The sequence below is a fragment of the Malaclemys terrapin genome, chromosome 7 (assembly GCF_027887155.1).
Source record: "Malaclemys terrapin pileata isolate rMalTer1 chromosome 7, rMalTer1.hap1, whole genome shotgun sequence".
Lineage (NCBI taxonomy): Eukaryota > Metazoa > Chordata > Testudines > Emydidae > Malaclemys > Malaclemys terrapin.
The window spans coordinates 116,469,671-116,487,972 of record NC_071511.1 but is presented as its reverse complement, the minus strand read 5'-3'; the positions used below and the strand labels follow the sequence as shown (position 1 = coordinate 116,487,972).

General features: G+C 40.0%; 1 protein-coding gene across 1 annotated transcript in view; it reads left to right on the top strand.

Moving 5' to 3' along the window:
- Window positions 1–5,131, top strand: part of NHLRC2 (NHL repeat containing 2) — a 62,388-nt gene extending 57,257 nt beyond the window's left edge. The window contains exons 10-11 of the mRNA XM_054033544.1: window positions 1,035–1,260; window positions 4,049–5,131. Coding sequence (XP_053889519.1) covers window positions 1,035–1,260; window positions 4,049–4,305 — 483 coding nt within the window. The 3' untranslated portion in view covers window positions 4,306–5,131. The remainder of the gene's footprint in view (window positions 1–1,034; window positions 1,261–4,048) is intronic.
- Window positions 5,132–18,302: the final 13,171 nt, after the last annotated feature.

Here is an 18,302-nt window from a genome sequence, read left to right as displayed (position 1 = left end):
TATAGCTGAGTAACTATTGCCATGTAGGTACACTGACACAAAGGCTAAACTCTCTTCCTCAGAACTGTGAAGTGTATTTGGTAACATCTATATTTGTAATGTGTTTAATATTTAAACACCAACTGTTCAATGCTTCCTGTATGACAGTGGTTCTCAATCAGGGGATACGTCAGCTCATCTAGATCAGTGTTTCTCAACCTGGGGTTGCATTCCCCTGTAGGGTCATGGGATGGGTTTAGGGGGGTCACAGGTGCAGGGCCAGCATTAGGGAGTGGCAAGCAGGGCAGTTGCCAAAGACCCCACACCATAGGGGCTCCCACAAAACTAAGTTACTTCCTTCAGCCCCATTGCCTGGGGCTTAGACTTCAGAGAAGGCTTATAAGTGAAAAACTGGCTCAGTTATCACACTGAAATGTAAGTATAATATTTACATTCCAATTGATTTATTTTATAATCATATGGTAAAAATGAGAAAATAAGCAATGTTTCAGTAATAGTGTGCTGTGACACTTTTGTATTTTTATGTCTCATTTTGTAAGCAAGTAATTTTTAAGTGAGCTGAAACTTGGTGGTACGCAAGGCAAATGACCAAGAATTTTATTATCTCAGGGTAGTTATTACCAAGTTAACAGAAAGCACTCTTGGGTTATTATTAAACTGATATCTGTAATGAAATTATTCAAATTTGAAATGAGAGAAGACCAAAAAATCACAAAAAAATAGATGGGGGTGTTAATATTGCTTTAAGGTAAATTCTTTGGATTTTTTAAAAAAATAAAATTTCTCTTGGCATTTCCCCTTCCCTCTCCTATCAGCACAGAATTTCTGTATGCTGGCTAAGGGGGTTCCAGTTCTATACAGTAAATATATTGAAATGTATAAATCTTAATTTCAGTACAAATTCCTTGTTCACACACCAGCTGTGGATTTTGGTGCTATGAATTCATAATTGCAAGATGCTCTGTAGTCTTATACCATAAAGCAGGCTTTCAAATAGAAATACTTGTTAATATTTCTTTTGATTTCTTTGACAGTTGCCTATCCTGCACACTGAAATATTTGATGTTGTAGATCATCCATTTATCCAAAACAATAAGATGGCAAACATCCCCAAGCTGCCTAAATCTGCACCGAACATCCAACTTCCTTCATTGACTGTAACCCCTGGCCAGACCCTTCGTTTTTTATTAAGGTTAAGCCTTCCTGCAAATACGAAGCTGACTGAAGAGGCACCCAGTTCCTGGTTTCTCACAGCAGAAGGTAAAGTGACTGCATTTTTAGAAAGACTGCATATATTGCAGCCTTGGAAAGTTCTACTAGCTCACTCCTCCAGAGTGAATAATGTATTTGATGGACAAGTAAAATATCAAGTTTTGTTTATTATCAACAATCAGATCTCAGCCCCTTTATGTTCTTTAGATGGTTGCCCTCCCGTCGTCTTCTGGGGATGGGCTGCTCCACCCTCATCATCTGTCTTTTGGGAGGCTGATAGCTAGAGCTACTAAAAAATTTTAGCAGGAAAGCTGATGTACACCATTGAAGGAAGTCGCATTTTATCCTGAGTGAGAACTTATTTTTAAGTTAAGCCAAAATTTGAACCTGATTCACCATACTACATACACACACATACAGAGCAAGGCAAAAACACAGTTAAAATTGTGTGAACTGGATTCTGTTACTGGCCGTTCTACTGACTTCCTGTGTAATCTCTCTGTGCCTCAGTTGCCTATCTGTAAAATGGGACGGATAATAATACTTCCTTGCTTCACAACAGTACTGTGAATGTAAGCTCATTGTCTCCTAGGTGCTCAGTTATTATATTTATATTCCATTTTATAAGCACCATAGAAGAGTGTATTAAAATGTTTTATGTACATTCATGATGTGTAGTGCAATACAGTTGTTCATGCTAAGGCCTGGCTCAGACACTAGTAGTTTCCTACATGTATGCCTTTTTCTACTAAATACGGTACATTTTCCATCTCATTGTCATTTCTAATGTATCTGAAAAATATTGCTAAAGGAAAATTATGTACCCATTAGCCTGAAAGTTTGAAAAATTAAGAAGCTCATCTCACCCAGAATTAACTTAACTATACATCTGAAAATGGGTGGATGTTTTTATTACAGGCACAATACAAAGAAAACTAAAAAGTATATCCTCCGAAACATATGTAAAGTATCCCTTGATATCATTTCTGTCTCTTTGCCAGTTGTTAGTATGTTCGACTTTTATTCATAACAAAGGCCATATGTTGGACTAATCTAAGAATGGCACAAATGCTCCTCATTGATTGGTTTTGCTGGGCACAGCTTGCAGTGGCAGTTGAAATAAAAGAATCTTCACAATTAACTGGGAAACTGGTGTGTGAGCATCTTAAGGAAGAAGGAACTAGTAGTGTCTTCTTATCTAATGTTACATCCTTCAGGTGAATACCAGCCAGCATTTTCCATCAGAAGAACTGTCATGTTACCCCCTAATTGAGAGTGCCAAGTCTATGCCTAGATATGTTTCTCTCTCTGCATTCCTTTAATAACACATGCTTCTCCCTATATCTTCTAGAATTTTGGAAGCTAATGCACATATGCCTTCTTAGTGCTGGGTCTTTGCTCTTTTTTCATTCCCCACCCTTAACATCTCTCCCATCTCTAGGATTCTTTTGAGTGTTGAATTTATAAATTACACAAGTACTTTAACGGTAGAAAAAAATGTGGGTTTAAAAAGTTCTACTAGAAGCCTTAAACCTCTACCATCCCCCTTCATAAAAATCACCCATTGTTACCATACCCAAACTAGGGTTACTATGGGCCTAAATTAAACTGTCAGCATAGACTATTGTACTCAGAAAACATTGCTCTGTACTTAAATGAACGCCATATTGCCATTCTCGAAAAGTGAGTTCATGATCATTGTGCACTTAACCAGGAACCTTTTTTTTTCCTAGATGTTTTAAAAAATAGCACAACTACCCACTGGTAATCTCCAGGTGTCTAGAGAATAAGCGATGCCCTCAGAAAAAGCTGTAGTCTACATATAATTAGGTGAACTCCTCACCCTTTGTGCCAGAAAAGTATATTGAAAGGCTTACCAGTCTGTTCATCACTAAACAGAAAAAGGGAAATTTTTAAAAAGTTAACAATGTAATTGTTTAATCTTATTTTTCCATTTCTGAGGCCAGTTTTTCAAAGGTCCAGATTACATTTGTTCCTGCAGTGGATTGCACGTACAAAATCTAAAGACAATTTTTGGCCCTTTAAATTATCTTCACTCATCTGCAACACTGAATTGGACAGTGTTTAATTTTTTGAACTAAGGGGACTGATATATTTTTAGTAGATGTTACAGAGCTGTATTCATATTCCATATAGTTTGAGGGTTAGTAAAAATGTAGAATGTAAGCAGTCATTTTAAGCTCATAAATCCAACAGGTTTTGTTTTGAAGTTGTAGTTATTTTATGAAAAATGTCAAAAGAATACTTCATCCATCTCACTTATGGCAAGACATAAGTTGGAGCAGCAAGTTAGCCATATTCTCATTTTGCATGTCTATATTGTTATATACTTTTAAATATTTAAACACACAGGAATTTCAGGTCTCAGCCAGCCTAAACATTAACTTCCAGTAAACCGTTTATAAAGCCAACACTTTTATTTGAAAATGTTTCATAAGAAAATTTTTATGTACTTTAGGGGCATTCAGTCATCTTATCTTGAGTATTAGGTCTCTGATATATGTGCACAGCTTCCTGTTAACTTAACAGGGAAATTTGAATATCAGCTTACAAAGCATATTGCAGATTCTTTGCGCATTCCTAAGACAGTCAGGTGCACCCACATGTTTCAATCCAAGCTTTATACAATAAAAGGTATTTGTGAATTCATTTTCAATTTTCTAGCAGAATGGGAGAATCCAGGGAAGTTTCCACTACTGTTGCATGTAAGAAAATATGATATGTTGTCCTAAAGCTAAAATCATGCACAAATCGATGCCTTGTGAGATTTAACTTTGTGTATAAAAGGCAGTGACAGCACGCTTTTCTTTTCCAGGTAATGAGTGGCTACTTCAGGGACAGAATCCATCTGGAGAAATTGAGGACATTTCCCATCAACCTCTCATCTCCTTGCAGTTACCCAGTAGCTGCCTGTCATCTGAAGCTGTCCTGTCTGTCAAAGTGTGCCTCTATTACTGTAGCAAAGACAGCAGTGCCTGTATGATGAAAGGAATCTCATTCAATCAGCTTTTACAGATAGCTGATACAAACCAAGGTAGCACAACTCAAGTAGAGCTGACATATGCATTTTAACCAAACCAAAAACCCAACAGATTCACACTCTAGTTTTACTTTCTAACGTTTTTACGGGCGAAAAAATATTAGTAGATTTTTTTTTTCCTCGTCTTCCAGTAGCATATGAAGAGTTCTGAAGCATAATATGCTTTGTAAGATGAAGCAGAAATGCCTTGTGCTGAATCAAGAAAAATTGTAATGATATCTTGGTCCCTTTATTTCTTTTTGTTTTGTGTGAGCAATAACATCCTTAAGCTTTGTCTGTTGACTATTATGAATAGATTGGGCCTAGGCAATTTTAAGCAGTGAGCAACAATTTTAAGAGTCCGTTTTTGAAGGACCAGTATTACATTGTGATATTACTGATATTCTTTTGCACTGTATCCTGTAACAACATCAAAATCATTTGGGGAAGAACAATTGCAACTTTCCTTTTTTTTACGCCCTCTGTTTTTAATAGAATGTTTAAAAACTTGATTTTTGTTTCTGCAAGTCATAAAAGAATTATTTTTCTTATTTTACGATGAAAGCATTTAAAACACATTTAATATATTTTGAAAACACAGGGCTGTTTGTTTTTGTGCAAATCAAGTCTGTTTCTTAAAACTAGCTATTTATGCCTTATTTGAAGAGCACAATTGTGTGGAAAAACTTTTAGGAAATGAACTGTGTGAGGTCATATAGAAATGTTACATAACGATGTCAAACCACGAATGTGCCTATATAAAATTAGCATGCAGGAGTTTTTCTAATTAGTGTTTCCATTTGTATTTTAGAGAGTAGACTGTAAGTAATATTTGTGACTCTAACTTGCAACCATTAAATGTCAACTATTTCTGTCAAATGAATGGTTTTCCTTTCATGTTTTTGCAACTCCTCTGTGAATAGGATAAGATTCCTAATTCTGCAAATACTTGTGCTCCTGGGTAACTTTATACACTTAGGGCCTGATCCAAAGGTCTTTAAAGTCAATGGGAGTCTTTCCGTTGATTTCAGTGGGCTTTGAATCAGAACATTGTAGGGCAACTTATATGGTAATTAACTCACGCGTGTGTTTGGAGGATCTCGGCCTTCATTAGCAATCAGTACTAGTCTTCTCTTCCAACAATGATACTATAATACAAAATTCTGTTTGCTTCAAGCAAGTTTTTTCAGGCGAGTAAATATCCTTCGTTTCTTCACTATCAATTATCATGGTAAATGGCATAATTAGATTTCTTTACATGGATTGGATGGACTCTTGTTGACTTCAGTGGTATTTGCATCATGCCCAATACTCTAATCACAAGGTTTAAGTCTGATAAGAGGAAAAAACCCCAACAAAATAGACTTTAGCTTTCTAATGTGCAACATGAATTTGCACATAGTTTTCAAATAATAGCTGTTATAAAGTATATATTTTAGTATGTGTAAGTGAATGATATTTTTAATAGCCCGTTCTCCTAAAATAGTCAGAATAGTTCTTAACACCTGTTAGTAAATGGCTGAGATGATTTGTTGAAGGTCTTTCCTGCTCTGAAACTGACTAAAATGTTGCTTGTGAACTCTGAGACTTTTGTTTTAAGGGAACAATAGAGAGTGGTGTGGCTTTTCCTTCCCTCTTAAAATCAAATGCCAGCATATCTGTGATCTGGAAGCTGTCTATTTAATACTCATCAGCAGTGCTAGGGTTTGAACATTAATCTTTTAAGCAGCCTTCTTCACCTATGCTTTCAGGTGACAAGCCAATGAGCCTAAGTTTTATTTTAATGTTTGAAATAGACAGAAAAATTGGCTTCTGGGTCTACTTGCTGTTTGCAAATGATATTTGCAGGGTTAAGGAAAAGAGATTAAGAATTTACCAGTCCTTATAGTTAGTATAATAAAAGCTGTGCTCTTTTTAAAATATATATTCTATATATCTAATTTACATAAAAAATTTGGATAATAGCCAGGAAACCTGAGTTCTACTTCCATCTAGTTCGTAAATTTTTTTGACACCTACCAAAAAAAATGAGCTTCAGTAGTTAGAAATGACACATCAGACTATTTCTGTTGTGTTGAGTATATCATTCAGCCAAATTGGACTGTTCTCTGAATTTTAAGATAATTAATTCATATTTGTCCATTTGAGTTGGTCAGGATAATAAAAATTTGGGTCGGTCAATTTCCTAGATTAAAAAAACTTGTAGAGTTAACCAGTCTGTTATCCTAAAGTGTCACTTTTTTGAGCTTCTTGCTTTAGAAAAATTATCCGTGTGTAGCTCTTATTTTATTTAAATGTAATGCATCAGAGCTTTAAATATAGTATTACAGGTATTATTCTGTGCCTAAATGTGCGCGTATAAATTGATTAAAGGGCCATACCCTGATTTTTAAAGCTTCCACTTCTTCTTCAGCTATTACTAATTTAAAACTTCTCTCTTTCATATATACATTTATTGGGAAGAGATATTACTAAACTCTGGGATTACCGTCACAGGCACATAAATCTGAGGTCTAGGATCAGGGCATAACAGACCTTTGAACACTTTCATCATGGTCAGCTTTAAGTTATCCTAGTTTTGGGAAGCCGCTTACATTTTAGCAATAGAGGCTAGGAGTTGTTGTTTATTCAGAACAGTTTACTCTTTTCTGTAGAGGAGAGGTGTGCAGATTGCAATTGGGGGTGGAATCTCAGTGCAAATTGTAGGGGAAGGGAATTATAAGCAGTGGAAGTATAAGAAGACAGGCCAGAGCCAAGAGTCTTTGATTAAATTTATGACTATTTGCTCACCTCATTGCACTCCACAAATTATCTGTGCAAATAAATTGTACCCATTCCATTTTTTGCTTGCCACAAAGCTGGAAATCGTCCTAAACTACATTAATTGAGATGGTTTCATGCCAAAAATAGAAAACATATTCCCCCAGATGCAGAAGATGCAATCTTGTCTCAAGCAAGCACTTCACACCTATTATTTTAAAGGAAAAACTTCATTTTTCTCCCAGAAATGCTACATATTGTGCATACTGATCCCTGCACCCACAATTCCCTTTGTCCCTGCTTCAGTTCAATTTGTAGCTCTTAGAAACTTGCACTCACTTTAATTACTGTAATGCAAATTTTTGTATGTCTGTGATATCCGTAGAAAGTTAGAAATTCTGCTTAGAGCAGCCAGAAGGCTAGGAAGGATGGTCTAAGGTAAGGGACTCAGATTAGAGAGACCTGGATTCAGTTCCTATGTGACTTTGGGCAAGTCACTTGATCCACCCTGTGCTTCAGTTCCCCATTTGTAAAGAGCAAGGAGAGAGGGCACAGCCAAGGTTGTGTCTGACTTCTTTTTTTAAACCATCCGTGAACAATGGACATCGATCATGTAACTGGCATCCATTTCACCCCACAGATCAAAGACAATGGACATCATTCTGATCTCAGTTACCATCATGTAAATTCAGAGTCAATGGAGCAAGTATGGATTTCACATGCATTTTTTACCTCTCTTCACTGGAGTTACTCTGGATTTATACTAGTGTTACTGCCATCAAAACCTGCCCTATTACCTCTGACCTACAAAGGAAGATCCCCCAAAGTTGCTTCAAAACCTCAACCTCCCGCATAGCATCCCAACACGCTCGACAGGGTTATGCAGAATAAGTCTTGATTTTATAAAATGAACGCTTCAGTCGCTTGGTTTGCAAAATATACCTTTTTTTCTTTTTCTATCTTGTTGCTATTTTGGTTTCATTATTACCAAAGGTTGACACTTGTTTCACAGTTGGGAAGTTTGAAAACTGTGAGTTGGGGAATGTTTGCACAGCCATTGCTCTTCATTGTTTGGTGTACCTCTTCTTTGCTGGCCTGCTGTTCTCAAGTATACCAGAGAACGTTTTATCCTACCCAAGGCCCCAGCACTAAGCAAAAGAATTGCAAATATTTCCAAATCCTTCCTAGTTCCCGTACAGTATCTATGATGGTGAGCTAAAAAAAAACACTTGTAAAAATACACTCTTAAGTCCGCTTCATTGAAATGTTCTGCACTTAACATTTTGCAAAGGAATGCACCCATCTAGCCATGCTAAATGTTTCTCTTTTCTGTTTAGCCTGTTTAAGCTACAACATTTCTGTGAAACCTGACAATGGCCAATAAAACAAGATGATTTAAAACTGGGTTGGGGATATTTAACATTTAAAGAACAGGAGAACTCATTTTTTCAGTTGTTTTTTTGTAAACGATCATCTGTGGTTTTAAACCACACAATCAAGATTACTCTGGGCTGTGATTTACAAATTAAAATATCATCTCGTAATGACAGCAAAGTGGAAGGAGCAGAATTGCTACTTGTGTTGATGTAGCTTCCACTTTAAACTGGATTTATCGAAATAAAAACATTCTTGGCCTGATCCTCTGCTGTTCTATATCAATGTAGGTCCCTTGAAGCCAACAGATCGAGATCTGTCCCTCTGTGTTTTTAATATGGAAATGTGCATGATGATTGTAAAACTCTATGGGTTAAATCCCCTGGCTCTCTTGAAGTTAGTGGCAAAAATCCTATTGACTTCCGTGGGGCCAGGATTTCATATGTGCTATATAAATATTGGAAGATTTTTTTTAAATGATAGAGTTGCGTATATATAAAATATAAATTATGGTAGATATTAAAGGCCAGATCCTGAAATGGCATAAAACATTATAACTTCATTGAGGATCTGGCTCTAAGAAGTGTGTCATATTTTAGCAATGTTGAAGACCAAATTTTCATATCTAAACACCTTGAAAAATGTCCCTTACGTCCTTCTTTTTGTTTTGTTCTTCCCCGAGTATAAAAAGTTCAGAATTCCTTTGGGATATTGATGTTAGAATAGAGTATTATTTGTTGTCACATCTGCTATTCCAAATATAATGCAGCCACATCCCTTTTTAAATGTACATATTACAAGATAGTTATGTATTAATTGGTACAGAACCTCCGGAGAATTGAATTAAGGGATCTCCATCTGCAACCAGATGTGTAAGCTCCTTACACGTAGCATTGTGTGTTTGAATTTTCTAACATCTTTTTAGGATTACAGTGGTTTTTTAAAAAAAAAAATCTTTTTTAAATACAAAGCAAATGTACTGTAATATCCTGGAAGAAAAGAAATTGCTATAGTAGATGTGGTGGCTTCAGAGATCAACTCTGATGATAGACAAACAATGATTATAGATAAGCATGAATGTTCTCTGGCTGTTTTCATTAAGATCTGGTGCCTCCTCTACAGCTTTGTAAAGCATTTTCATGGAAAAATAAATGAATATATATATATTTTCTTTCTAAAGCTCAGCTTGTTTGATACTTTTCTCATTGAGGTGGACATGGAAACAATGAGACACATATTGTTTGCCATAGTATGGTTATGTGCAGAAGCTACAACTTTATTAAAAGCATCAATCAGTGTGGATTTTAGCTGGGTTCTACAAACGAGGGCAAATAGGAGGGCAATGCCCCCTCAGGCCTGCCCGGGACCCTGGCTGGAAGTCAAAGTTGCATCCCACTTCCCTCAATGCAAGAGGTAGGAGAAATTAGATGAGTGAAGCCACACGTTGGACAAGACATAGCGACGTACCCCCTTGCCCTCCATTCAGCATTTTGGAGAACCAGCTTTGGGGGTTTAAATTACATTGTCACAACCCAATGGGTTTCTTGAGCATGGCTATGTATAAGTCTGTCTTGGTGCCTGAGTCAATGCAATCCTCCCTCAGTTGGAATTGGGTTTTTAGGACCATTGACGGGGGCCAGAGCAGGGGTGAGGATCTCCTCTATTGTGAGTCATGGAACACTTTTATGTATTTAGCACTATAGCAATATCTTCTTTTTCTCTTATATGCTAAAGGTATTGGAAAAGTGATAACCATGCCCTCAATTAAGTCTCTCCACACTTTTAATATCCCAAGCAATTCCAAATGTTGGATTAACCAGACCACCTGGGATCATTCACACTCCCAATGGCCACCTAAGAGAGCATATATGAGGGCTACCTAATTTACTAGAGCAGAACAAACCCCATAAAATCAAGGAACAATTAGATAAGAATGTAAAGATTGCAATAGTAAAACTATCAGTGTTTAGCCAATCTTTAACTGCACCTCAAATATGCACACCAGGTAAACTCCTACATTAGAACTACAAGGTTATTTTTGGTCTTCAAAACTTAAAACTTCTGTTGCAATGACAGTAATTTTGAAAACCAGTGTGCACTAAGGTACCATGTGTCATTTTTGAATGCTGTCTGTGTATCACATGCCAAGGCAAGGGCAATAAGTCAGGTTTAACATCTTATTTATATCCCAGGGCTTGGCAGGGCAAATTACTTCCTTTGTGAAGATCTGAACCCAAAATCTGAGATCTCATGTAAAGCTTGAGCACTTCAAAAGTGCAGTCACTTTTCTCCCTTTCCTGCAGGTGTGTGTAAGTCGTTTGCTGGATCCGGGCTTACTATATTTATTAATGATTTGGAAAAAAAAAAAAAAAAGCTCTAAACTTTATAGATGATTATAGCAAGCAAGCAAAAAATAGCCGGTATTATTTCTTTTTGAGAAGCAACAATTTAGCTCTTACTTGCTAAGTGCTGCTATCTGTGAACAAAGTTATGAGTAGGTGCAATTTTGCAAGCTGCTGTGCTGGGCACTCCATTCGACTTGAATCAACATTGGCGCTGCTCGGAACCTAGAAAGTTCATTTTAGGGCTGCAACAATGCCAAGAAGGCTATGAGCATATTAATAAAAAGAATACAAGTTTACATTACATTAGCACAGGGGTGGCCAACCTGTGGCTCCGGAGCCACAGGCGGTTTTTCAGAGGTTAATATGCGGCTCCTTGCGTAGGCGCCAACTCCAGGGCTGGAGCTACAGGCGCCAACTTTCCAATGTGCTACAGGATGCTCACTGCTCAACCCCTGGCTCTGCCCCAGGCCCCAGCCCCACTCCACTCCTTCCCCTAAGGCTCCTGCCCCTTCCCCTAAGTCCGCTGCGCCCTAGCTCCTCCCTCACCCCTTCCCCCCCTCCGAGCCTCCTGCCCACCACAAAACAGCTGATCGCGGTGGGCAGGAGCCGCAGGGATGGAGGGTTAGGCGCTGATCAGCGGTGCTGCTGGCGGGTGGGAGACACTGGGGGCAGAGGGGAGCTGAGAGGGGGGCTGCTGATGTGTTACTGTGGCTCTTTGGCAATGCACATTGGTAAATTCTGGCTCCTTTTCAGGCTCAGGTCGGCCACCCCTGTGTTAGCATAATTCACTTGTTTCTTATTTTTAACTAATAAGTGTTTAACTTCAGCCAATGCAGAAAATTCTTCAGGCACAGAGAAAATAAGCAAAGTTACACTAAAGCAAGCTTTTTAATGAACTAAGCTACGATTCTGACCTGGCAGCTTGACAATGCATTTGCAATGCTATTATATGCAAGAGAAGTAGCTAATATTTCATCTTTTTTCCTTTCCACTGTAAACTACAGAAAACTAATTTGGGGGGGAGGAGGGAATTCACAGTGAAGCTTCAATTTGTGTGTGGGTGTGGAATATTTAAAGGTTACATCTCAGCACTAAAGTCTCAGGCAATCTCCTCCAAAGAGAAGAAAATTCAGCTGGAGGTTGAGACGATATAAACTAAACATTTTGGGGGCAGATTGTCAGGTGGTCTAAATCAGTTCCATTCAAGTCAATGGAGCAACGCCGATTTTTACCAGCCAAGGATCTGGCCCAAAAGTCTACATTCCTCATGTTTTCAATAAAGAATACAGTAGATTGAGGCATTTTCATCTATTTGCAATTGACATACTTCAATCAATACTGAAAAGGACATTTGGGTAAATTTGATACTTTTATATTTTAAAAAGTCCATAATTTATAATGATCAGTTAGGGGTTTAACAATAAATTTGCATCCCTACAAATCTTCCTCTTTTCCACAGTATTTATTCCTGGTTTCACATGAAGCTGAAATTGGTGTGGTTTAGTTGTTTGTGCTCTGGAATCTTCAGTGGCATCCCTGGCCGACATTTTCACATGTGGATGTCTAAAGTAAGGCGTACATGAAAGTGGACTGATTTTTCAGACATGTTGAGCACCCACCAAAGTCAGTGGACTGACCCTTTTAGGGGAGTTGGGCTTAGCCTGGCCTGTGATGGGTCAACTATTGCCTCCTACACCTGCTGATTCAGATCAGGTAGCGCAGCTGGGGAAAAGGTGTGATTTCTATAAAGGGCTGAGCTCTCAGTTGAGGAGGAGAAGGTTAGGAAGGACGTAATTGTCTGTGAGTGGTCTTGAAGGGAAAGGGTAGCTGAGAAGAAGGATGGTTCCATGGCATGGCATGCCCAGGAAAAAGCCCCAGCAGAATGGCATGAAGGTAGATTGATAGTAAGGATCCACCCTGGGAGAACCTGGGGGAAGGAGTTCAGCAAAGACGACCTATGGTCAGCAGTTCAGGTAGTATCTGGGTCATTAAAGAGAAAGTCCAGAGGGTCAGCACTCTATGAGAGAGCAGGGTGGAACGGTTGCCCAGAAGGGATGCAAGAACCCCTTGTTTTATGTTTTCTTTAGACTAGAGACTGCTTCTCGACAACCTCCCTGAAGGAAAGCAGGACTGTTGGCAGGACAAATAAGGAAATGGAAACGGAGTTGCTTCCACGGTGGGCCACAAAGGTGGGTGTGGAGGGTGTGAACAACACACTGACTCTAGGTGCTAAATTATAGATCTAGATGCCTTTAGTGCCCTACTTAGTCCGTGCATTCAGATGTGTCTAATTAGCCCACAATTAACAGCTGAGAATCATTCACTCATACAACAGATGTTGTATGCTTTTAAAAATTGTTTGCATTTTTAAATAACAAAATTCAGCTACTATGAGCTCAAGAATCTGACTTATATCCAGAAAAGCAAAGGTGTTCCAGTTTAAAGGCAAACTGTGATGCTGAAAAGTATGGTTCCCTTTACAGTGCTTTTATGATATATAAAGAGAGAGTCAAACTTTTTTTTTTTTTTAAATACATTCAAAATAACAAGTCCTGACTTCCCTGATTTTGCTGGAAGACTGGCACTTAACCCCAAGAATTGTTCAGGAAAATGAGGACTCAGGATCTGATGTTGTTGTTTTTTCTCATATAAACTGTCTTTATAGACCTTTTAAGGAAAAGTACAAAAAACAACTATAGGGCCTCATCATACCACCTTGATCTGAATGCAGCTGATCCCATGTGTCTGCAGATGTGTTCATGACTACCAGAATGGTGGGGGGAAGGGTTCCTCTGGATTAGCCCATGAGAATGAGGTGGGGCAGGGAGAGAACATGGCAGTTTTGTTATGTTTGGGGCCTTCTGCTACCTTGATGGGTGGGATCAGAGAGCATTTGGCTCTTAGAAATATTGTTTTATCCTCTCTGTAGAATCATTGCTGCATATTGTTCCAATCAAAACCCAATCTTTGGCACTGGGTGTTCTGGTTTTACTGTATTCCGGAAAAGTGGAAACTAACTTGCACATGTTCTCGCTATGCATGTTTACTGGTTGGTAGATGGTTTATTTCCATAGAAGTCTGTAACTTGAACAAAACATCTTTTTTAAAAAAAAATAAGGGGGGAGGGATTTAAAAGCAGGAATAATCTATTCATTCTATGAAATCTTGCTTCCATCACTGCAGCTGTATGCTCTCTCCCAACGGTGCATGTGCAAAGCTCCCATTGTTCTTCCACCAGAAGTTTCAGCAATACACAAAATTAAACAAAAAGTTGTGGTGGGATTAAATCATTAGTCCAGTAATTCTGCAAGGATCTAGGGCAGTGGTTCTTAAACTTTTGTACTGGTGACCCCTTTCACTAAGCAAGCCTCTGAGTGTGGCCTCCCCCCCCCTATAAATTAAAAACACTTTTTAAATATATTTAAAACCATTATAAATGCAGGAGGCAAAGAGGGCCTTGGGGTGGAGCATGACCGCTTATGACCCCCCAGGTAATAACCTTGCGACCCTCTGAGGGGTTCCAACCCCCAGTTTGAGAACCCCTGATCTGGGGAGTTCAGTTGCATGAACATCCTCCAGATTCAGCCCATAGGGGGAGCTAGATATTTCATCTTGCCTTTTATACAGATGTTTGATCACACGCGGGAAAAAATGTCGCGATTATCCAGGAAGGTGGCAGTGTTAGGTTTGTTTAGTTTGTTCCTGGGGATAAGGAGGAAGTTTTGCTATTAATCCATTTTTAAACAGCATAGCACATGCATGCACACAGGGTCTGATCCTCTGCTGGGGTACAGCCACTTTGTTTCACGCTGCCAGCCAATTCAGGGCAAACAGCCAAGTTAGTTGCTCAGAGGAGAGTCCCCACAACATAGCAGGATCCTCTAGGCTAGTGACATACTAGGGTCAGCATAGAAGCTACTACGCCACCTCCCTACCTGCTTGGATGGGCTGGGAGAAAGTGGTATGGCCAGGATGACCCTATGCAACAGTTGGCTTTTATAAAGGCCCATTGGGACTATTGTCAGCCAGCGCAACTCAGAACCAGCATCAGGCTTCATTGTTGCATCAGGGACCAGCCCACACCCAGGTAGCAAAGGATTTTAATAGGGCACAAAGGCAAGCTTTGTACACACCCTTCGTGAGTTGTGCTGTATCCTCGGCTATGGCCATAAGGCTGAGCCTGTCTGTAGGACCTTTTATAGAAATGTTTTGGGCCCACGCAAGGAGAGTTGCACAAAAGGATTACATGCATGTCTTAGACTGTATAAGGTGCTCGGACACTGTGGTGATGATTCTGTTCTACTTAAGTTCTTATCCTGCCCTTGTCACCGTAGTATGTGAGCACCTTCCTGTAGCGCATTAAACAACATGACTAACGTGTGTCATGCCTGGTCTGTTCTTTCTCTCATCCTCTCCCCCTGGGGAGACTTGCATGTGCAATGAAGTGTTTTATAGGTTTGGGGGTTATTTTTAATACACGTACCTGCGGCTGTAGGTATATATTAGGGAAGACAACATCAAAGACGCTCATCTGGCACTTGGAGCAGAATATAGTGAGGCTTGTGTGTTGGTTCTTCTTCGAATGATTGCTCGTATCGATTCCAATTAGGTGTGTGCATGCTGCATGCACAGCCGTTGGAAAGTTTTTTTCTCCTAGCAACACCCATAGGGTCGGCTGTGGAGCCCCCTGGAGTGGCGCCTTCATGGCACTCAATATATGACCCTGCCGACCCGGCGCCCCCTCAATTCCTTCTTACCGTCCATGATGGTCGTTGGAACTGTGGTGTCTTGCTTAGCTAGTTCTCCACGTTTCCCTTGCTTGTTTTATAGCAGTTGTTATAATAGTTGTTCTAACATTTCTTTAATTCTTGTAGTTTATTTTTGTTGTAGTTAGTAGCAGTTGTGCTGGGGGGTTTACCCTCCATCCCAACCGCTTTTTCTTGGGAAGGTTTTCATGCCCAAGTCCCAGGGATTCAAGCCCTGCAAGTCTTGCTCTAAGCCCATGCCAATGGATGACCCCCATGACTCTTGTCTGAAGTGTCTGGGGGAGGCTCATCAAGCCGATAGCTGCAGGATTTACAAGGGGTTTCATCATAGGACCAAAAAGGAGCACGACTTTCACCTCAGAACCACCTTACACGGTTTTCCACAAGGATATGGTGCAACTCAGATTGCACCCGGCCTTCCTCCCCAACGTGGTGTCGAACTTCCACACCAGCCAGGACATTTTTCTACCTGCCTTTTACCCGAAGCCTCATGCTAGTCTCCAGGAGCAGTGGCTACATTCCCTCGATGTCCGGAGAGCCCTAGCTTTCTACATTGAGCGCACCAAGCCGTTCAGAAAATCGAACCAGCTATTCGTAGCAGTGGCGGACTGGATGAAAGGCCTCTTGGTCTCATCTCAAAGAATGTCCTCATGGATCTCGTCCTGCATCCGCACTTGCTATGAGCTGGCCGGGGTGCCGATCCCAGCTCTTACCGCACACTCCACTAGGGCCCAGGCCTCGTCAGCGGTGTTCCTGGCCCAGGTACCGATCCCAGCTCTTACCACACACTCCACTAGGGCCCAGGCCTCGTCAGTGGTTTTCCTGGCCCAGGTACCGATCCAAGAAATTTGCAGGGCAGCAACTTGGTCCTCGGTACATACCTTCACCTCGCACTATGCCATCGTCCGGTGCACCAGGGAGGAGGTGGCTTTCAGTGGAGCGGTGCTACAATCAGCATTCCTTAACTCCGACCCCACTGCCTAGCTAAGGCTTGGGACTCACCTAATTTTGAATCGATATGTGCAATCACTCAAAGAAGAAGAAACAGTTAGTCACCTCTCGTAACTGTTGTTCTTCAAGATGTGATGCTCATATCCATTGCAAACCTGCCCACTTTCCCCTCTGTCAGAGTAGCTGGCAAGAAAGAACTGAGGGGGCGCCGAGTTGGCAGGGTCATATATTGAGCGCCATGAAGGCGCCACTCAAGGGGGCTCCACAGCCGACCCAACGGGTGCTGCTAGGGGAAAAACTTTCCGACAGCCAGGCACACGGCGCACGCACACGGCACACGCACACAGCGGAATGGATATGAGCAACACATCTCGAAGAACAACAGTTACAAGAGCTGAGTAACCGTTTCTTCTTAGTTCTTTTGCAGATTTCTTTCACAGTCTCAAACTGGCCCTCAGAAAGCTCTGTCTCCTGCACAGATAAAAGTCCCATTGGGCCTGAGGATCCAGTGTTCTGGATCCTGGAACTTTAGGTGGCATTTTATATATACTGGTTCCAGGTCATTGAGCAGCTATATGAGACCTTAGCTGCAGCGAGGAATCCAGGAGCACTCTTTAGTGCAGTGTAAAAGCCTGGAAACATAAATAAACTTTGCTCTCAATGGAACTTCTGCAGCCATGTATAAATCTTCCCCTAGCCTACTTTTGTTCTTACAGAAATTCTTTAGGATTAAACATATGACGTCCTAACCTTATTTGCTCTCATTTTACTGGATGTAATTTCTGAAGATTCATTCCAATATGGGTGGGATCCAGACTGCAGTGTTTCATTAAATCTGCTTCTACTCTTCCAAGCCTGCCTGAGTTTTCCCCCTCTCCCTTCCCCCCCACTTTTAAGGTAACATAGGAGCAGCTGAAATACCTGCACTTTTTTCTTTTTGCTTAAAATAGAGGCAACTTAAAAATAAAAGCCCATCTTAATGTCAGGAAGTCAGCACCCCACCCCATAGAATTCAGTAGTAAAAGTTCTTACATTATCTTGGTCAAATGGTGGGCACACGTCCAGTTGGGTTTGACCCTGGAATTTAAATGGGATTTGAGGGTGCTCAGAACTTGGAACAGTGGGGTTCTGTGTTAGCATCCCAATAAAATGGACTTTAGTTCAACGTTGTTAGATCTGGTCTGCTATTGGAAAATGTAGTTTAATCAAAATTCTCCTTGGGAAATTTTCCAATAGCATTTTTCAGTTTCTCCATGGGGAGAATTTTTTTTTTTTTAAGAGAGTCAAGTAAACATTTCAAAATGAGATATTTTGCGTTTCATAATTCATTTTGATCAAAAATGTCAACATTTTTAGTTTTAAAATGTCAAATTGTTTCCAATACCAATCCTTTGTGGAATTTTTAATTCTGGGAAATCTTGGTACTTTTTTTTATTTCTTTACTTTTTCCAATTTGAAATGCCAACTAATTTCAGAATGTCAGTTTCCACGGGATGAACATTCTATTTTCCAGACAGCTCTAGTTGATATTATTTATATTGCTTTAGAGCCTACACACCTCAACCCAACTGTGCTAGGCGCTGCACAAACATACAATAAAGAGATGGACCTAAAAAGTTTACAACCTAAGTATAAGCCAAGAGGCAAAAGGTGGATACAACAAAGAGAGAGGGGCAGCAGTGTCATAAGCAGCAGTCACAACATGCATGTAACCAAAGCATATATTTTCATTCGCTGTTACAGATATTGCACAAAAGTTGAGTGTTGGGCCATTATAACCACGCTCTGTGAGTGAATAATCCTAGCCAGATGATGATGATCTATTAGAGAACTGGTTTTAGGGACCATGTTCAT